At 23.1% G+C, this 15,892-nt stretch overlaps 1 protein-coding gene across 1 annotated transcript; it reads right to left on the reverse strand.

The window, feature by feature from the left end:
- Positions 1 to 1,720: 1,720 nt before the first annotated feature.
- Bm14327 (Uncharacterized protein) lies at positions 1,721 to 5,894 on the reverse strand (the record flags this gene model as incomplete). Its single annotated transcript, XM_043082998.1, has 4 exons — positions 1,721 to 1,849; positions 1,975 to 2,148; positions 2,725 to 2,917; positions 5,599 to 5,894. Coding segments are annotated over 4 exons (792 nt in total), but the record flags the coding sequence as incomplete, so codon positions are not given.
- Positions 5,895 to 15,892: the final 9,998 nt, after the last annotated feature.

Consider the following 15,892-nt stretch of genomic DNA (forward strand, 5'->3'; position numbering starts at 1 on the left):
CAAAATATCCTCGAATTAATTGAATGATAAATATGATAACACCAATGATAAATATTGTTGAAATCAAAAAACGATGATCATTGATAGATTCAATCAGTGTCACACAGCCCATCGAATAATCAAAACATAAATGAAATGGATAAAGTTGTAACCAAATGTAAAGCATATAAATGTAGCAATAATTAATCAACTGAAATAAAATTGAACTGTTTTTTTTTCATAATTAATGTACGAGATAATTAAATAAACTAATAAATGATTTAATTAATTAAGCAAAAAAATAAATTAGCAAATAATCAATTAATTAATTAATTAAACGAGCGAATTAAAATAATTGATTAATTAGTTATTTTTTAGAGCACAAATTAAAAATGTGTCGAAAATTTAAAATGGAAACGGAATTTAAATTCATTAATTAAATTAAACAAAATAAATAGCTAAAATAAGCAATGTTTATAAAAAAAAAATTTTTTCTTTTTGCAATAAATCTACAATTTACAATTATACAATTAAATCCAATTAAGTCTCAATTATCAAAATTGCTTTTCTACTCTAAATTTTGGTCCATTTAAAAAATTTTTGACAAATTCATTAATTTTTCTCATTTCTTATTTTTTAATCAAAACGATTGCATTAGTCATGGAATTATCTTTAAATAAAATGATTAAAATAATGAAAAAAAATCGATGATTAAACGAACTCGTAAAAACACAGATGGACAACTAGCGATCAAATTATCATTTGGACTAAATTGAGGAGATTGAAATCCATTAATTGAAAATCGAAACAGCAATAAAGCAATGCATATCATTGAACATATCATCACCCGACGTATGCAATCACAATATTGTTGCTATAATATAAAATTTTAAAATTTAAAAAAAAAAAAAAAATTCAAAAAAAAAAAATTTGATAATTTTAACAAAAATTAAAATTTCTCTTTTGAGTTGAAATTTTTCGGTGTTAATTAGGCGCATAATTGCTAGCATATTAAAATTTCGATTAAAATTAGATTAGAATGGAATATCGAAAGTATTTGGTTTCGTTTGGTTTAAATGTTATTATTTAATTAAGCAATAATTAACCTTTCTAATATTAATTTCCCAATTATTTTTTTCCAAGAAAGATTCAAAATTTGTTTTTTCGAACTTATGCAAAAACAAAACAAAAAAAAAAAAAAAAAAAGGAAATTGTTAGTAACTTTTTTGTTTACCTCAAATTGTTTACTTTTAGCTTATCCACAAAAAGAAACATACAAAAAAAGAGCTCTTTTATTTGAAAATATTCGCTAAATTTAAAATTTTCAAACGGATAAAAAAATTTGAGCAAATATGAAAAATTCAAATATCATACAAATAATGTTAATTAAATTATATATTTGCATGAAAGTTATCAAATATGATTTCCATCGAGAAAAATATCGGAAAACAATGAAAAATAATTAAGAAACAAATACATCGATAGAAATAAGGAAAGTTTTATCACACAAATTGTTTATTTAATTACTTCTTCTGTAATAGTAATATTTTTTATTAGAATTTTACTGCAATACTATTTAAGACTGAAATGTAATATATTTAAAAGATGAAATAATTAGTTTACAAAAAATTCATGTAAATATGTTAAAAATATTATAAACAGAAAGGTCATAGGTCAACTCAAGTGCTTTCATATTAATTAGTTATTATGCAATTAATGCAAAAAAAAAAAAAAAACATACAATTATATGTGCTGTACTCTTATCAATTTCATTATTACTTCCATCACTATTCATTCGTTTTCTAAATGCAATAAAGAATCGAATTGGTGAAATATTTGATGCGCAAATGTCAAATGTTGCACAAAGTGGCTGTAAAAAGTAATTTTTAATAAATGAAATTTAATTTAATTTTTGAATAATATCAAAAAAAAAAGAAAAAAAAAACGATTAATTAATAATTAAAAAATAAAATTTTATAACTGATGTAAACAAACCATAACAACAATTCCTTGTTCCTTACTAAACAATGCGATTGCGCTGAGTGATACAATCGTAAATTTTGATTTCATTGAAAATTCTGATTTACACCAACATTTGATGTATAAATGTAATGCAGTAAGTGTAAATAATGTCATTAATAATTCAGATCGACCTACTATACTTGCTACCTGCAAGAAATTTTTTTATTCTTTAATAAATTTTTTTAAAAAAAAAACGAAAACAAAAAATTTACTAATTTGCTTTTTTAACTTCCAAAAAATTATAATATGTTTTTTTTTTTTTTCATTTTCACTTATTTTACGAAGAATTTGATTGTAAATTAAATCAAAGTAATATAAATGACAAAAATTCCTAAAATAACTATTACTAATAATATTTGAAAAAAAAAAAAGAACGAAGTACATTTATTTGAATGAAATTTTTGATGCCATAAAATAATGAAAAAAAAAAAAAAAGTTTACAGAATTTGAAACTTATAAATTGAACATTTCCAGTCTTATTCAATCGATTTTATTTTTTTTACTTAAAATTAAAAAAACTATTCCAAATGTTATATCTTTTAATATTAATAAATTTAGGAAGAAAAATGAAAGAAATAAGAGGAAAACAAAAAAAAAAAACAAATATCTTTTCATTTAAATTAAAAAAACTATACCAAATACTACATCTTTCAATAATGTTAATAAATTTAGAAAGAAAAATGAAAGGAAAGAAATATCTTTTATCAATTAATAATAACTTACTGCTTCAGAATGTATTGGATGGATTGCAAATAACAATGAAACATGAAAAGCTATCCGATTGGGATATTTTTCATAAAATATTTTTGATAGGTTAATTAGTATTTTATAAAGTAATACACAAATAATTGCATGTAATGTGATATTAACAATATGATAAGTTGTAGTATGAAGACCTGATATTGCATAATTGATCCTGAAAAAGTAATTAATGATTGTCCTTAGTTTGGATTAATTCAAAAATTTATTTATTAAAAGTTGCTGTTAAAGTTTAAATTTAATAATTGACAGTTATGATATTGCATTCTAATTAACTATTCAAATATAAATATTTGAATTTAAAAAGAATTGATACAATTAAATAACGATATCCCTGTTCTTTTTTTTTTTTATTTAATTAATATTTATTCTTTAAAAAATTATTTCAATTTTTCATGGCAAATAATAGAGGAATGACAAGTGTATAAGCTAAACAATAATTCTCGTAGCAAAATAATTTGTGCTTTGAAATTTTAAAATTTTAATAAAATCCAAATGTCATAGAAAAAGAAATGATGGCAAATGCAATAATGTCTTTAATGAAAATTTTTGGATTGACAATAAAATTGCGCAATTCCTCTTAAACAAATAAAAAAGAAATGAAAGCCTTATGGTAAGATTATGGTAAGTGTTACTCGTAATCCTTGCTAATTAAATATTTGAATTAATTTAATGCTCATCCAAATGATCGATTCTTAATCTAAAAATACTAAAGTACTAAAATTAATTTGCCGAAACAATGTCTCTCTTTTTTTTTCCTTTTTTTTTAAATATAAAATTTTACATCTTATAACAAAATTAGTATATAGTTTGTGCATTTTAATTAAATTAAAGAATTAAATGTAAATGCTTTGTAAACGAGAGAGAGAGAGAGAGAGAGAGAGAGAGAGAAGGAACAAAAAGATTTTTAATGAAGAAAAAAAAAATTGATTTATTTACTACAAAAAATATTTAATTTATTTACTACAATAATTAATTTCATACTTATTAATAATTTCTTTTTTTCCCCATTCAAATATTTTTAAATATTTTCATATAATAATAATTTTTGTGCATTTTAACTAAATTAAAGAATTAAATGTAAATGCTTTGTAAACGAGAGAGAGAGAGAGAGAGAGAGAGAGAGAGAGAAGGAACAAAAAGATTTTTAATGATGAAAAAAAAAATTTAATTTATTTACTACAATAATTAATTTCATACTTATTAATAATTTCTTTTTTTTCCCCATTCAAATATTTTTAAATATTATCATATAATAATAATTTTTGATTGTTTGAAATTTCCAAATTCTTTTCTCTGCATTATCCATCATCCAATAAAGTTCTTCAAGCTTACTTCCTTTCATAACATTAATTTGCATAAATTGCACTTGTATGGCTAGTTATTTCATTTTATGGAACATAAATTTGCCCCAAACAACAAGCAAATTCACTCGATGACCCTTAGGCTAGTACTAGGCACTTATAATTACATCAATCATTTTCACACCACACAAAAGTATTCATGAATAACCTGTCTTGTAATCAAATTATTTTATAAATCCATTTAAAGGCTCATCAACTATTACTTAAATTTAGTCTAAGTAATAGCTGCAGTAAGATTAAGTAATGGATATAAGTAGTAGAGTAAGAAATTTATTAAGTTAATATTTAAAAGTTAAATTTGCAGAGAACTTCTTTCTTCAAGAGAAAACGAATAAAAGAGGAAAAGGAGAGAGAGAGAGAGAGTGAGAGAGAGAGAGAGAAAATTCAATGGTACCATTCTATTCAAATGAGAAAGTCATTTATTATAAAGTAGCTAAGTGTCAATGCATATTATCAATGTTTGAGATTTAAAAAAAAAAAAAAGCAAAAAAAAATTAGACTAAAAGCTTAATAATTGATCTGTGCCCTTTTAGGATGATATTGCATTAAAAACAGTACTTTAAGGCTATTTCATCTGTTGTGATGAACATCTGGCTCATCCGATATTCAAGTATTCTAGGACATCTGACCACTTCTCAGGAATGAGTAATATTTATAGCAAATAATTATTACTCTAAGCATAATTTATTAATTATTTATTTACAATGCAAATTTTTCAATTTTGAAGTGTTAACTACTGTACGATCAGTTTCTTTGCTCCTCTATCAATTTATTTAATTCAAATTGATTTTCAACTAAGTAATTAATCTATTAATTAAATTATAAAAATATTTAAATTAAAAATGAAATGTTTTTTTTTTTCTTTCGTTTTTATTTTTGTTAAAAAATTGAAGAAAAAAAAACCACAAAAAATACCAAACAATTTTGAAAAAAAAAAAAAAACAATAATTGAATTCAAAAAAAAAAGTTAACAATAATAGTTAGAAATTTATTTTAGCGTTTGTCCAATCTGACCTTCTTTTTAGTTAAGCAATCAATTTTAAAGAAGAAAGAAAAATTTCCGATTTAAAAAAAAAAGATGAAAAAACATTGTGTTGTTATTCGAAGCGAAAAATTAAATGTATTATTGGAAATTGTTGATGAATCATTTCATCAGTAATAGGAAACGTAATTTAAAAAAAAAAAAATTTAATTTTTGTACGCAACATAAATTAATTTTAAATAATACAGCTCTGATTAAAATTATGAAAAGAAATTTAAGTGAGATGATAAAATATATATATTTTTTTGAAAATAATAAATAATACTCAAAAAAAAAAAGAAGAGAAGACTTCTTTTGAAAAAAATAAGTATATTTGAAAAAAATATATATGAAATATTTGAGAATAATAAGTAATAATCAAAGAAAAAAATGATTTAAAAAAAGATATATTTGAAAAGAATAAGTAATAATGAAAGGAAGAAAAAGACTTACGCAAAAGTAATAGTAGTAACCGGACGATATGACTTATGACTACGTGTTGATCGTATCGGATAACCCCAAAAATCACTTTCCAAAATTTTTCCAATTTGTCGAATAGCTTTATTATTGATGATAGCTTCTCGATCATCAAATACAAAATTACCATTGATATTACCACTAAAACTTAAAATTGCTGCTACCGTAATAATTGTCAAATGAAAGTATGCAGCTAACTCGTCATACTGTCGTGTTACGGTCAATCGTTGACCGAATTGTTGTAATTTCCGTGAACTGCTTTTCCATTTCATACTAATATCTTTCTGAAAAAGAGAGAGAGAGAGAGTGAGAGAGAAAAATATAATTCAAACGAGTATATATGAATTTAATATTATTATTATATAATTAATTTGTATAATAATTGAATGACATTTATTTACATTTCATATATTATTTGAAATTATTTTAACTCATATCAGTGTTTATCTGAAATTATTTTAACTCATATCAGTGTTTATCTGGAATTATCTCACATATATGTACTCAATGAGCACAGAAAATTTATATGGTCGCTAAAAAATGTTAAAAAAATTAATATAAATCAGCAATTTTCTAAAAATTAATACAAAAATTATTTAAAATCAAAAAAAAAAAAGTTGTTAATAATAAATATATTTAAAAGGAAGAAAACTGACAAAGCATTCTAACATTAAATATCAAAAAAAAAAAAAAAAAATTTTTTTTTAAATTCAAACATATTGAATTTTTTAAGAATTTTAATTCAGACATTTTGAATATTTTAAAAATTTTAATTCCACTGGGAAAGAGAAGGTTTGAAAGGTTCCTTATTCGCAATTATTGCATAAATTTAGGTTTTAGGATGGATGAATTGAACTATAAGTGGTTGGCCTAAGTAAAGCATAAGCATAAGCATATTAGTAGCATCAATATGGCCAACCTCTTTCTATCTTTTTTCAAAAGCAGCCAACAAACAATCAAAATTGATATTGGCCACTTGTAAATGATGGGCACATATTCTCAATATGGCCTCACCATTGTATTCAAATCAAAATTAATTCTCAAGAAATGGTTGCAATTTTAATTTCAAATAAAAATAATTTTTTTAATTAAAAATTGTCAAACATTTTAAATACTTTTAGTTTTGTTTTAAATAAATTTCATAGAAAGCAAACAATCAAGAATTTAATTTGCTAAAAATTTGTGAAAATTCAAAATTGTTTAATAAAAAAAAAAAAATGTTTAATAAATTATTCATTAATTTCTTTAAAATATTTCAACAATTTTTCGAAATAAAAATCAAATATAATTTTGTCAAAAAGTAAAAGAATTATGCCTAAAAGAAAACGAATTCTTCCAACAGTCTAAGAAAAGAACAATAATAAATAAATAAAATATATGCGTGCACAGAGGTAAAAGATAAAATTTCGGAAGCAAAGTGACACAGATGAAACTTTTGAAGGACATTTCCTGATCGTTGACAAAAGTAATAAAATTCATTGATGAAAAGCGCATACTGCTAGTGTTCCTATACAATTGGTCATTTTCTCGAACAAATGCTATTGTGACTAAGGCAATTTACCCAGAGATTTGACGCTGTTGTCAATCAATTTATTTACCTATTCTCATGGGGAAATGAATTGAAATTTTATGAAATATTATTGAATTGGTCATTGTCTCCATTGTTGATTTTAGAAATACTACAAAAATATTAATCTATTTTTTATTGCACTCATAGTTTCATTCTAAAATTTTGTGCAAATTAAAAAAGTGGACAATTTGCATCAAAATTTACTCATTTATTCAAAACAAATGAACCAATTAACATTTCATAAAAAAAGAACAAATTAAATGATATAAATTAATGAGTGGAATAATTATTGTAACAATTCTGGGATGAACTAAAATTCCAATTCCAGAATGAATTACAATTCTAGGATGACCTACAATCCTAAATGAATTATAATTTTAAGACGAAGTATAATTCTTGGATGAAGTAAACTAAATTTACTGACCATTAATCGATTGCTTAGGCAGAAGATAAATGACTAAAAGGAAGAAAATTGAAGTTAATACAACATTTTAATTTAATTTGGCATTTAACATAACATTGTGATCGGTTTTTATTAAAAGTAAAATATGGAAGAAAGAAAAAAAAAAAGAATTTTGGGCTAAAATATTAAATTAAATTTTCTTCTTTTCAGTTACCTATTCATATTTGCTTGACAATAAGATAGCTATTGGATTTCGCCAATAAATTGAATCAATTTTTTGTCGTTTTTCGATATGCATTTAGCATTTATTCACAGAGAAGATACAATGAATGTGAGAAAAAAGAATGAAATAATAAAATTATATTTCCTTTCTATCTTTTAAATCTTAAAACTTTAATTTAACATTGATTTTTTTGTTGCAAATTATTAAAAAGAAAATTCTTTTTTTTTTTCTGTTTTGAAATAGGAATGAAACTTTAATGCTTTTGCTTGTTATCTTATTTAGATATGATTTAAAATTATTTTTAATTCTATTTTAAATTAAAATTTCGTTTTAGTATCTTGGAATATTCTCAAATATTGTTTTATTTTAATGAAATGCAAGAATTAAATGTTAAATAGAAAAAAAAAGGGATAAAATTTAAGAATGAAAAAAGAGTGAAAGCCTCTATAAATGATATTGAAATTATATAGTGGACAGAGTGGACATATGTGGTCATTGTTAAGTAACAGACAAATGGACATAGACACACTGAGCACATGCATATACATACATGCACATACACACACACACATACACATAATTATGACAGGTAAATATCCGTAAATTAAAAATCGGCAAATGTTTGCTTAATCTAAAAATTATAGATTGTGATGAGCATAAGGTAATTAATGAGAAATGAATCGGTGAAGTGCTATATTCATTATTAAAATTTGATAAGCTGTTGCCTTAAAAAGCAATTTTAGAAATGATTTTTTTAATGATAATGAACAAATCTTTATAATAAATTTCACAGATTTTATTTCAAAACAAATAATTTTTAATAATTTAAAGTTCAATAATAACAATTATTCATTTTATATTTTGTTTTACAAAAAAAATTTCAAATATTTCTTATTTAGTTTTTATTCATTTTAATTTGTTAAAAATACTTTACTATATTTTTTATCTCTATTAAATAGCGTAATGATTAAATTAAAAAAAAAAAAAAACGTGGAATAAGTTACGTATAAATTAATTAAAACAAATGGAAATAAATTTTGGAACTTTTTGTCTTTAATTATTTTTTTTTTTTTAAATTAAATATTTCTTTGATAGCAATTTATACGTGAATTGATTTTAGGAGGAAAATTAGATTATTTAATTCAAAAATGCTTTTTTGAGGATAATAAACGTTGGGTTTTTTAAATAAGTTTAATTATTATGTTTCTTAATATTTAACAAAAAAAAATAAACCAAAATTTTGAATTGGAGTTAAAAAAGTTAAAGTTAAAAAAGAAGTGAAGGAAACAATTATAAAGTTACAAGTTAAATATCAATGTCACTTCATTTTCTCAGAATTATTTTTTTATCTTTTATTTAATTTCTTACATACAAAAAAGCTAATAGAAATGAAAGGAAGTAACGTAGATCAAATTTATAAAATTTTCATACTTTATTCTATATTTATAAAATTTATGTAATGATGTCATTCTTTCTCAAATGATTTCAATACTTTATATGACTTATATTTGAACTGTTTTACGTGTTCTTACGTGTTCTTGAATGCTTTTAGATGCTTTACGTGTTCTTGAGTGCTTTCAGATGTTTTACATGTTCCTGAATGCTTTCAGATGTTTTACATGTTCTTGAATGCTTTCAGATGCTTTACGTGTTCTTGAATGCTTCAGATGTTTTACGTGTTCTTGAATGCTTTTAGATGCTTTACGTGTTCTTGAATGCTTTTAGATGTTTCATTACATTTTCCGGATGTCTTCTCGTTTTAGATATTAGAGTGTAACGTTGAAAGGTTTAAGTTTGAAGAGTACGTTTAACTGATTAATTAACTTTGACACATTTCATCTAATTCTCGACTATGCTAAATTACTTCATATGACTTATCAACTCCCATAGCTTAGCTATTTGTATGAAATGCTATTCTTCATTATGTATTTCTTCTCTTCACAATTTACTGAAAAGCAAAATTTCGTTTCAAGTTAAAAAAAAAAGGCTAGATGCGACCTTTGAACTTTACAAGTTAATCTAATTTGATGTAACTCACGTTTTACAAATATGCTTGGTAAAGTTTCCATATCCAATTTTTACTAAAATTGGTTTATTTATTTTTGATAGAACTAAAATTAATTAAACATGCATTCGTCATCCGTTTGCTTATTAATTTAATTTAATTTAATTAGTTAAATTGTTGACAATCAATTTACACTTCGAAAATTTTGTATTAAATATGCAAAAGTTATGTGGAAATAATATTTTCATATGAGATTTGTTCTATTAAATAAATTTTTGCCTAAAAAATTGAAACTTTTGTTTTAATTATGAATTAATCAACTGTTGGGAGTATTTTTTTTTTTTTTGAAATTTGAAAAAAGATTTAAACATCTGTAAGCACTATTGACTCATTCATGATTATCAACTTATCAGTGATCAATCATTTGTTTGTTTATTCTTCCTTTCTTTTCACAACTTTTTAATAATTTCCCACAGGTTAACTACGTCCTTGTCACACTGTCATATTTCAAATTTGACATTCAAAACAAATATCAGACAACACAATGATAATCGATTGCTTTCCGAATTATTGAAAATGTATGAGTGATTTAATTAGCCAAGAATAAAAATCCACGTGTTTTACGAGTATTCGTTGAGACGTTTCATAAAGTTACGTATTTAACCTCCAAATCTCTCAGCTGATCGATCATTAATCAATCTTTAATTATTGGTTATAATTTATTCAATCAGTTAGATTATCAGTAAATACACATATGATAATTTCTAAAACCTTACTTGTAAATGCTATCCAACATTTCAAATATTACCCAATTTCTACTGTTTAAAATACATTATTCATTTACCCATCATTTCAGGTACAATTACCCGTTAACTAAGAAAAAAAATTTTTTCTTCAAACAAAAAAATTGCTTTCATTTTTTTATTTTATTTTTTTTTTCAAACAAAAAAAGTGAAAATTTTTGATATTTTTGCAAAATAAAATTTCAATTCAGAAAAGTGTTGTATTTTATAATGCTAGAAATGATGTGATAATCAAAGAAAACGAGTAATCCAGGTAATATAAAGGTAAGAAATGATAATTCATAATTAATAAGCGACAATTGAAAATTTTTTTTTATTTCTTTCTATTGAAATATCTGAAATTATGTTCCTAATTAGTGCTCTTCTCGTGTTGAAATCATTAATTTCCAACATTGCAAAATTATAAAAGAGGGAAAAGAAAGAGTAAAAGTGAACGACTAATTAGCTAATTAGCAGTTTTTATTTTATCTTTAATCACAATTTCTTTGCATTTTATTTTATTACTCTTCATAAATTTGAAATATAATAGTTGAAATTATTGATTTGAATCAGTGAATTCTTTCTTTTTCTTTTTGCCTTCATTTCGATTCCAAAATTATTTCAAATTTATCCGAAAATAAAATGATTATTAACTATTATTTGAGCAGCAGGAAAACATCATCAAAGATATTTTAATTGTTAAATAATTTTGTAAAAGTTTAATGTTTGATTAAAATATTGCAATGAAATTATAATCAATCAAACGAAAAATAAAAGGAAATAAAGGAAATCAAAACTGAAAAAATAAAGGAAACATTTTTCATTTACTTTTTTGTTATTATTATTGTCATTATAATTATTTATATTATTATTATTGTTATTATTATGAAGATGAAAATTGAACCAATGAGAATTAGCAATTAAATTTTGTGATGAGTTTGAAATGTTCATATTTGATGTAAACTGACGATTAATTAACACTTTTATTGTTCCCTGGGAATTTACTATTTTACAAATTCATTTCATGTCAAATTCTAATTTTAAGCCCATAAAATTATATATTAGCTACAAGTAAAGTGTGAGAGAAATAATTCAATTTGAAAATATTAATAAAATCCAATTTTACTAATTTAGTTGATGAGCGAATGTAATTAAGTGTTGACAAATTTGAGAGATATAGTGGATTTGGCATCAAGAAAACTAAGAATACTACAAATTGTATATGATAAACTTATTGTAGACGAAATTCTTATTTGCCTTTCTTTTATTTTGCTCAACGTATTATTGATTTAGCAAAATAATTAATTAGCATTATAGCCTCATAATTTGTTCCTCAAATTGTCAAACAACAAAATTAATCAATAAAACTTTTTTTACTTTTTAAGGGTTCTGTCACTTTTCCTTCAATTTAATAAAATTTTTTTTGAAATAAAAGGCAATTTAACAAATGCATCTATTAAAGTTGATACCATTCTTTTCTTTGTTCTAAATAATAGCAAAAGTTGACACAGTTGACAGAAGTTGACACTATTATTTGATCCCTTTTCTTTTCATCTTTTTTTGTCTCTTTCTTACTTATTAACTTATCACAACATTACTTATAACGATATTTATTAATCATATCGTAAGTAAAGTATCTGTCTGATTACCTGCCTAATTAAAGGAATAATTTTTTATTACCTATTGTCATATTTATCTTTCAGGGAAAACAAAAGGAACATTTTTCGGATGCGTTTTGCCGAATATTACTTTAAAAAAAAGGAAAAGAAAATTAAAAAATCATTTTTTATTATATTTGCTATTTTTCTAGAATAATTTCTTTTTTTTTAAAACATATTTTAGAATAATTAATAAATTTTATTTCAGGAAATCAATTGCTATTTTATCATTCTTATTTTTAGCCACATAGCATATAATTCATATTGCTATTACGGATACCTCTATTCATCTTATAATTAAATACCTATAATAATAGTAGAACAGGTAAAAAATAAAGAAAGGCCTGAATTAGTTGCAGTATTGTTTATTTTATATTTGATTTTACAAAATTTCCCTTCTTATAATTTGAAATTTTCTTCACTGACAGTTTAAATCAATCAATTTTACAGTGAGAAGCATAAAGTTACAATAAAATTTTTATTTCTAAAAAAATTTTTTTCAGGAAAATATTCTCGAAGAAATGAATGTTATATGAATGGAATTTCTCAGTGCTCTATTTTTGCTTCCTTTTTATCAGTAATTCTCTCTTACCTTTATTATAGATCATTGGCATTTCTTAATTAAAGAAATTTGCATTGCAAATTGATCATTTAAAGAATATATCAATCATAAAAGTTATCAAAAAATTAGTATCCTTGCAAAATATTATATAAATTAAAGTATTAAGGTATCCAGGTAATTAAAGTATTGTTGAAATATTGTTTCTTCTTATTTTATTATCATTGTTGTAATTGTTGCAGAAAAGATTGCATATCGAAAATGTACAATTAAATAAATTATTCATTCAAAAAACAAATGAATTAAGTAATTAAAAATATTTCCCAGAGGAATTTAATTTCACTTTTAAATAAAGTCGTTAAAGTTGCTGCTAACTTAAATGTGTCAATGAGTAATTAAACAGCAATTTCTAGTTGAAATTTAAACTAATTAAGATTTTTTCACATTTTTTTTTACTTATTTTGTTACAATTTATAATTATCATAGTAAATAAGCTAGTTAACAACAATATCATAATATTACTGGAAACATATAAAGTTAATCACAGTTTGACAGAAGAAGTCCTTACCGCAAATAAACTGACCATTAATTCTTTTGTAGGTAGGATTGCTAGCCTAAAAACATTTATAATGGAGGAAAAAAATGAAGTAAGCAATATAATTGGAAAAGTAGCTAAAGTGATGAACGTTTTACTTTTGCCACTTAAAAATTAAATTTAATGAAAACCGAATTATTAAAAAATGATTAATATATGCGTAATTTTTTTTTTAATTAATTAATGAAAACAAAAAATAAAATGAAGAAATCAGAGATGAAAATTTATTTTGAAAAGGCTTACCTTCCAAATTAGATTTCAATTAGCTCAAATATTCAAATGTTGATATGTTTCATCACAGTAACTTCTTTTTTGATACCATTAGTAAATAATCAATGATACTGTTTTAACCTGAAAAAAATACAAATGCAAAATTGATAATTTTAGAAAAGGAAATCATAGATAAATAACAATGTAAAACAAATTTTCATATTTGTCTCAAATAGCATTACCACTGAAACTATAATACTGTGTGGAAAGAATTATTTTATATTGGTTGCTCGTCAAATCTAATATATAAATTTGTTTCACATTTTTTAAAATCAGATCCTATCAATGAGTGATCGTATCAAAGCCTAACAATCAATACAAATCGTTTAATACTGACAAAAACGTGATCCTACCTACTTGTACTGCTATTATGACTCTGAAATAATAAACACAAGTAATGATAAAGTTGGAAAATTAATTGCTTTTTTCATTTAAACTTGAAAAATTAGCTTTTGACACGTTTAAATGCGTTTTTCACGTCTTCCACTACATTAGTTTTATACGTATGTCTTTAAAGATTCAGACTTTTCTTGAGATCTGAGCATTCTTAAGCTACTAGAATGCACATTAGCAAGTATAACAGAAGCCTGATTAATTAAATGTAGTCCTATGTGTAGTCCAAAAGTTTATATACGATCAAATCTTTGTCAAGATTGCTAAAAGTTGAAAGCAATTACAGAAGGAAGCTGTGCGAAATTGTCTAAAATAAAATCGAAAGATCACAAAAAAGAATAATCATTGTCAACTTTTTTGATTGATAGAGACACTAATTGTGACATATTAAAAGTCATATCAACTTAGATTTAGTATATCAGAAAGAAAGAAGTCTCATAAATTCGAATTAATTGATTTATATCTTTTAATCTTTCTTTAAAAAAAAAAAAAAAAAAAAAATTTGAATTAGAAAACATTTCAATACTTACTTTGATATGATTTTCATTCTACAGCAAGGAATGTCTAAGCTCCGAGAAAAACTTATTGGAAATTATTTAATTTGATAAAGTTAAAGAAAGTCCATGGATTACTGAAGAGTACTTAACGGACGGTTCATAAACGAAATGAATAATTATTGATATCTTATCCTCAATAATTTCAGACAATTATCGCGGAAATTTTGATCAAAATAGAAAAGAAACAAAATTAATATATTATTAACTAACGATGAAAAGTGATAAGACATAACTTTCACAAATTGATATCACAACACAGGAATTAAAAACAATAAATAGCTAATTAAATAACTTAAATTAATACATTCTTTTATTCAACATCATATCTCAAAACAAAATGATCAAATGCTATTTTAGCATATAATTGAATTAAAAAAGAAGCAAATGAAAAATTAATGATCCTTAATATAACCTATAATTTAATAAAAAAAAAAAAAAAAGATACACAAGAAATATGGACGTAGTAAGCAATAATTTTACTACAGTATTGGATTACCTAATTGCTTCTATAATGGTATAAATATATGATTAACGAACGATGAGAAAATGTAGAAAAATTAGAATAAGGAAAGAAAAATTGCTGAAAAGTGAAAGAATTATACATAATTTCCAAGCAGTATGCATTATACCTGGAAGTGATCAATTGCAATTAATGTTTATTTGTTTATCCAAAATGGGAAATAAAAGGTATTATTTTGGTTTGCACAAAAAGATTGTGGCAATATGATAATGTCAAGTTGGGATGTGCCGGAGAACAAGAAAAGTGATCAAATGATATTCCGCACGAAAAGCAAAAGTGTATACCCGTTTTTGTGCACATTCAGTAAGATAGTGCAAGAGAGTATTACTTTTTTTTATGATACTAAAAAATGAAGGTAACTATTTATTGTATCGATCAACATTTATTTTGATTTTTTGGTCATCTTGAAGTGTATGTCATTATTTTATCTGTTTTTGGTATTATTAGTGAAGCTATTTTATTTTTAAGTGAGTGATAAGGATAGTTTATTTGGTCAAATTAGTATAACTTTTGCTTCTATTTGAATTGCTGTTCTTGTATATCTGTTTGAGAAATGTATTCATAAATGATTTTTTTCGTTTTTTCTTTTTTCTTTTTTTTTTTCTAAAAAAATTGTAAGGTATTGAGTAGTATTGTGATTAATTTTTGATAAAATTGTGACGTATAATTTGGCGTTATTTTATTATCAATTTTCATTTGATTAATATTTGGTTTATTTTATGATTTTTTTTTAGA

The sequence above is a fragment of the Brugia malayi genome (genome assembly GCF_000002995.4).
Source record: "Brugia malayi strain FR3 genome assembly, contig: Bm_067, whole genome shotgun sequence".
NCBI lineage: Eukaryota > Metazoa > Nematoda > Chromadorea > Rhabditida > Onchocercidae > Brugia > Brugia malayi.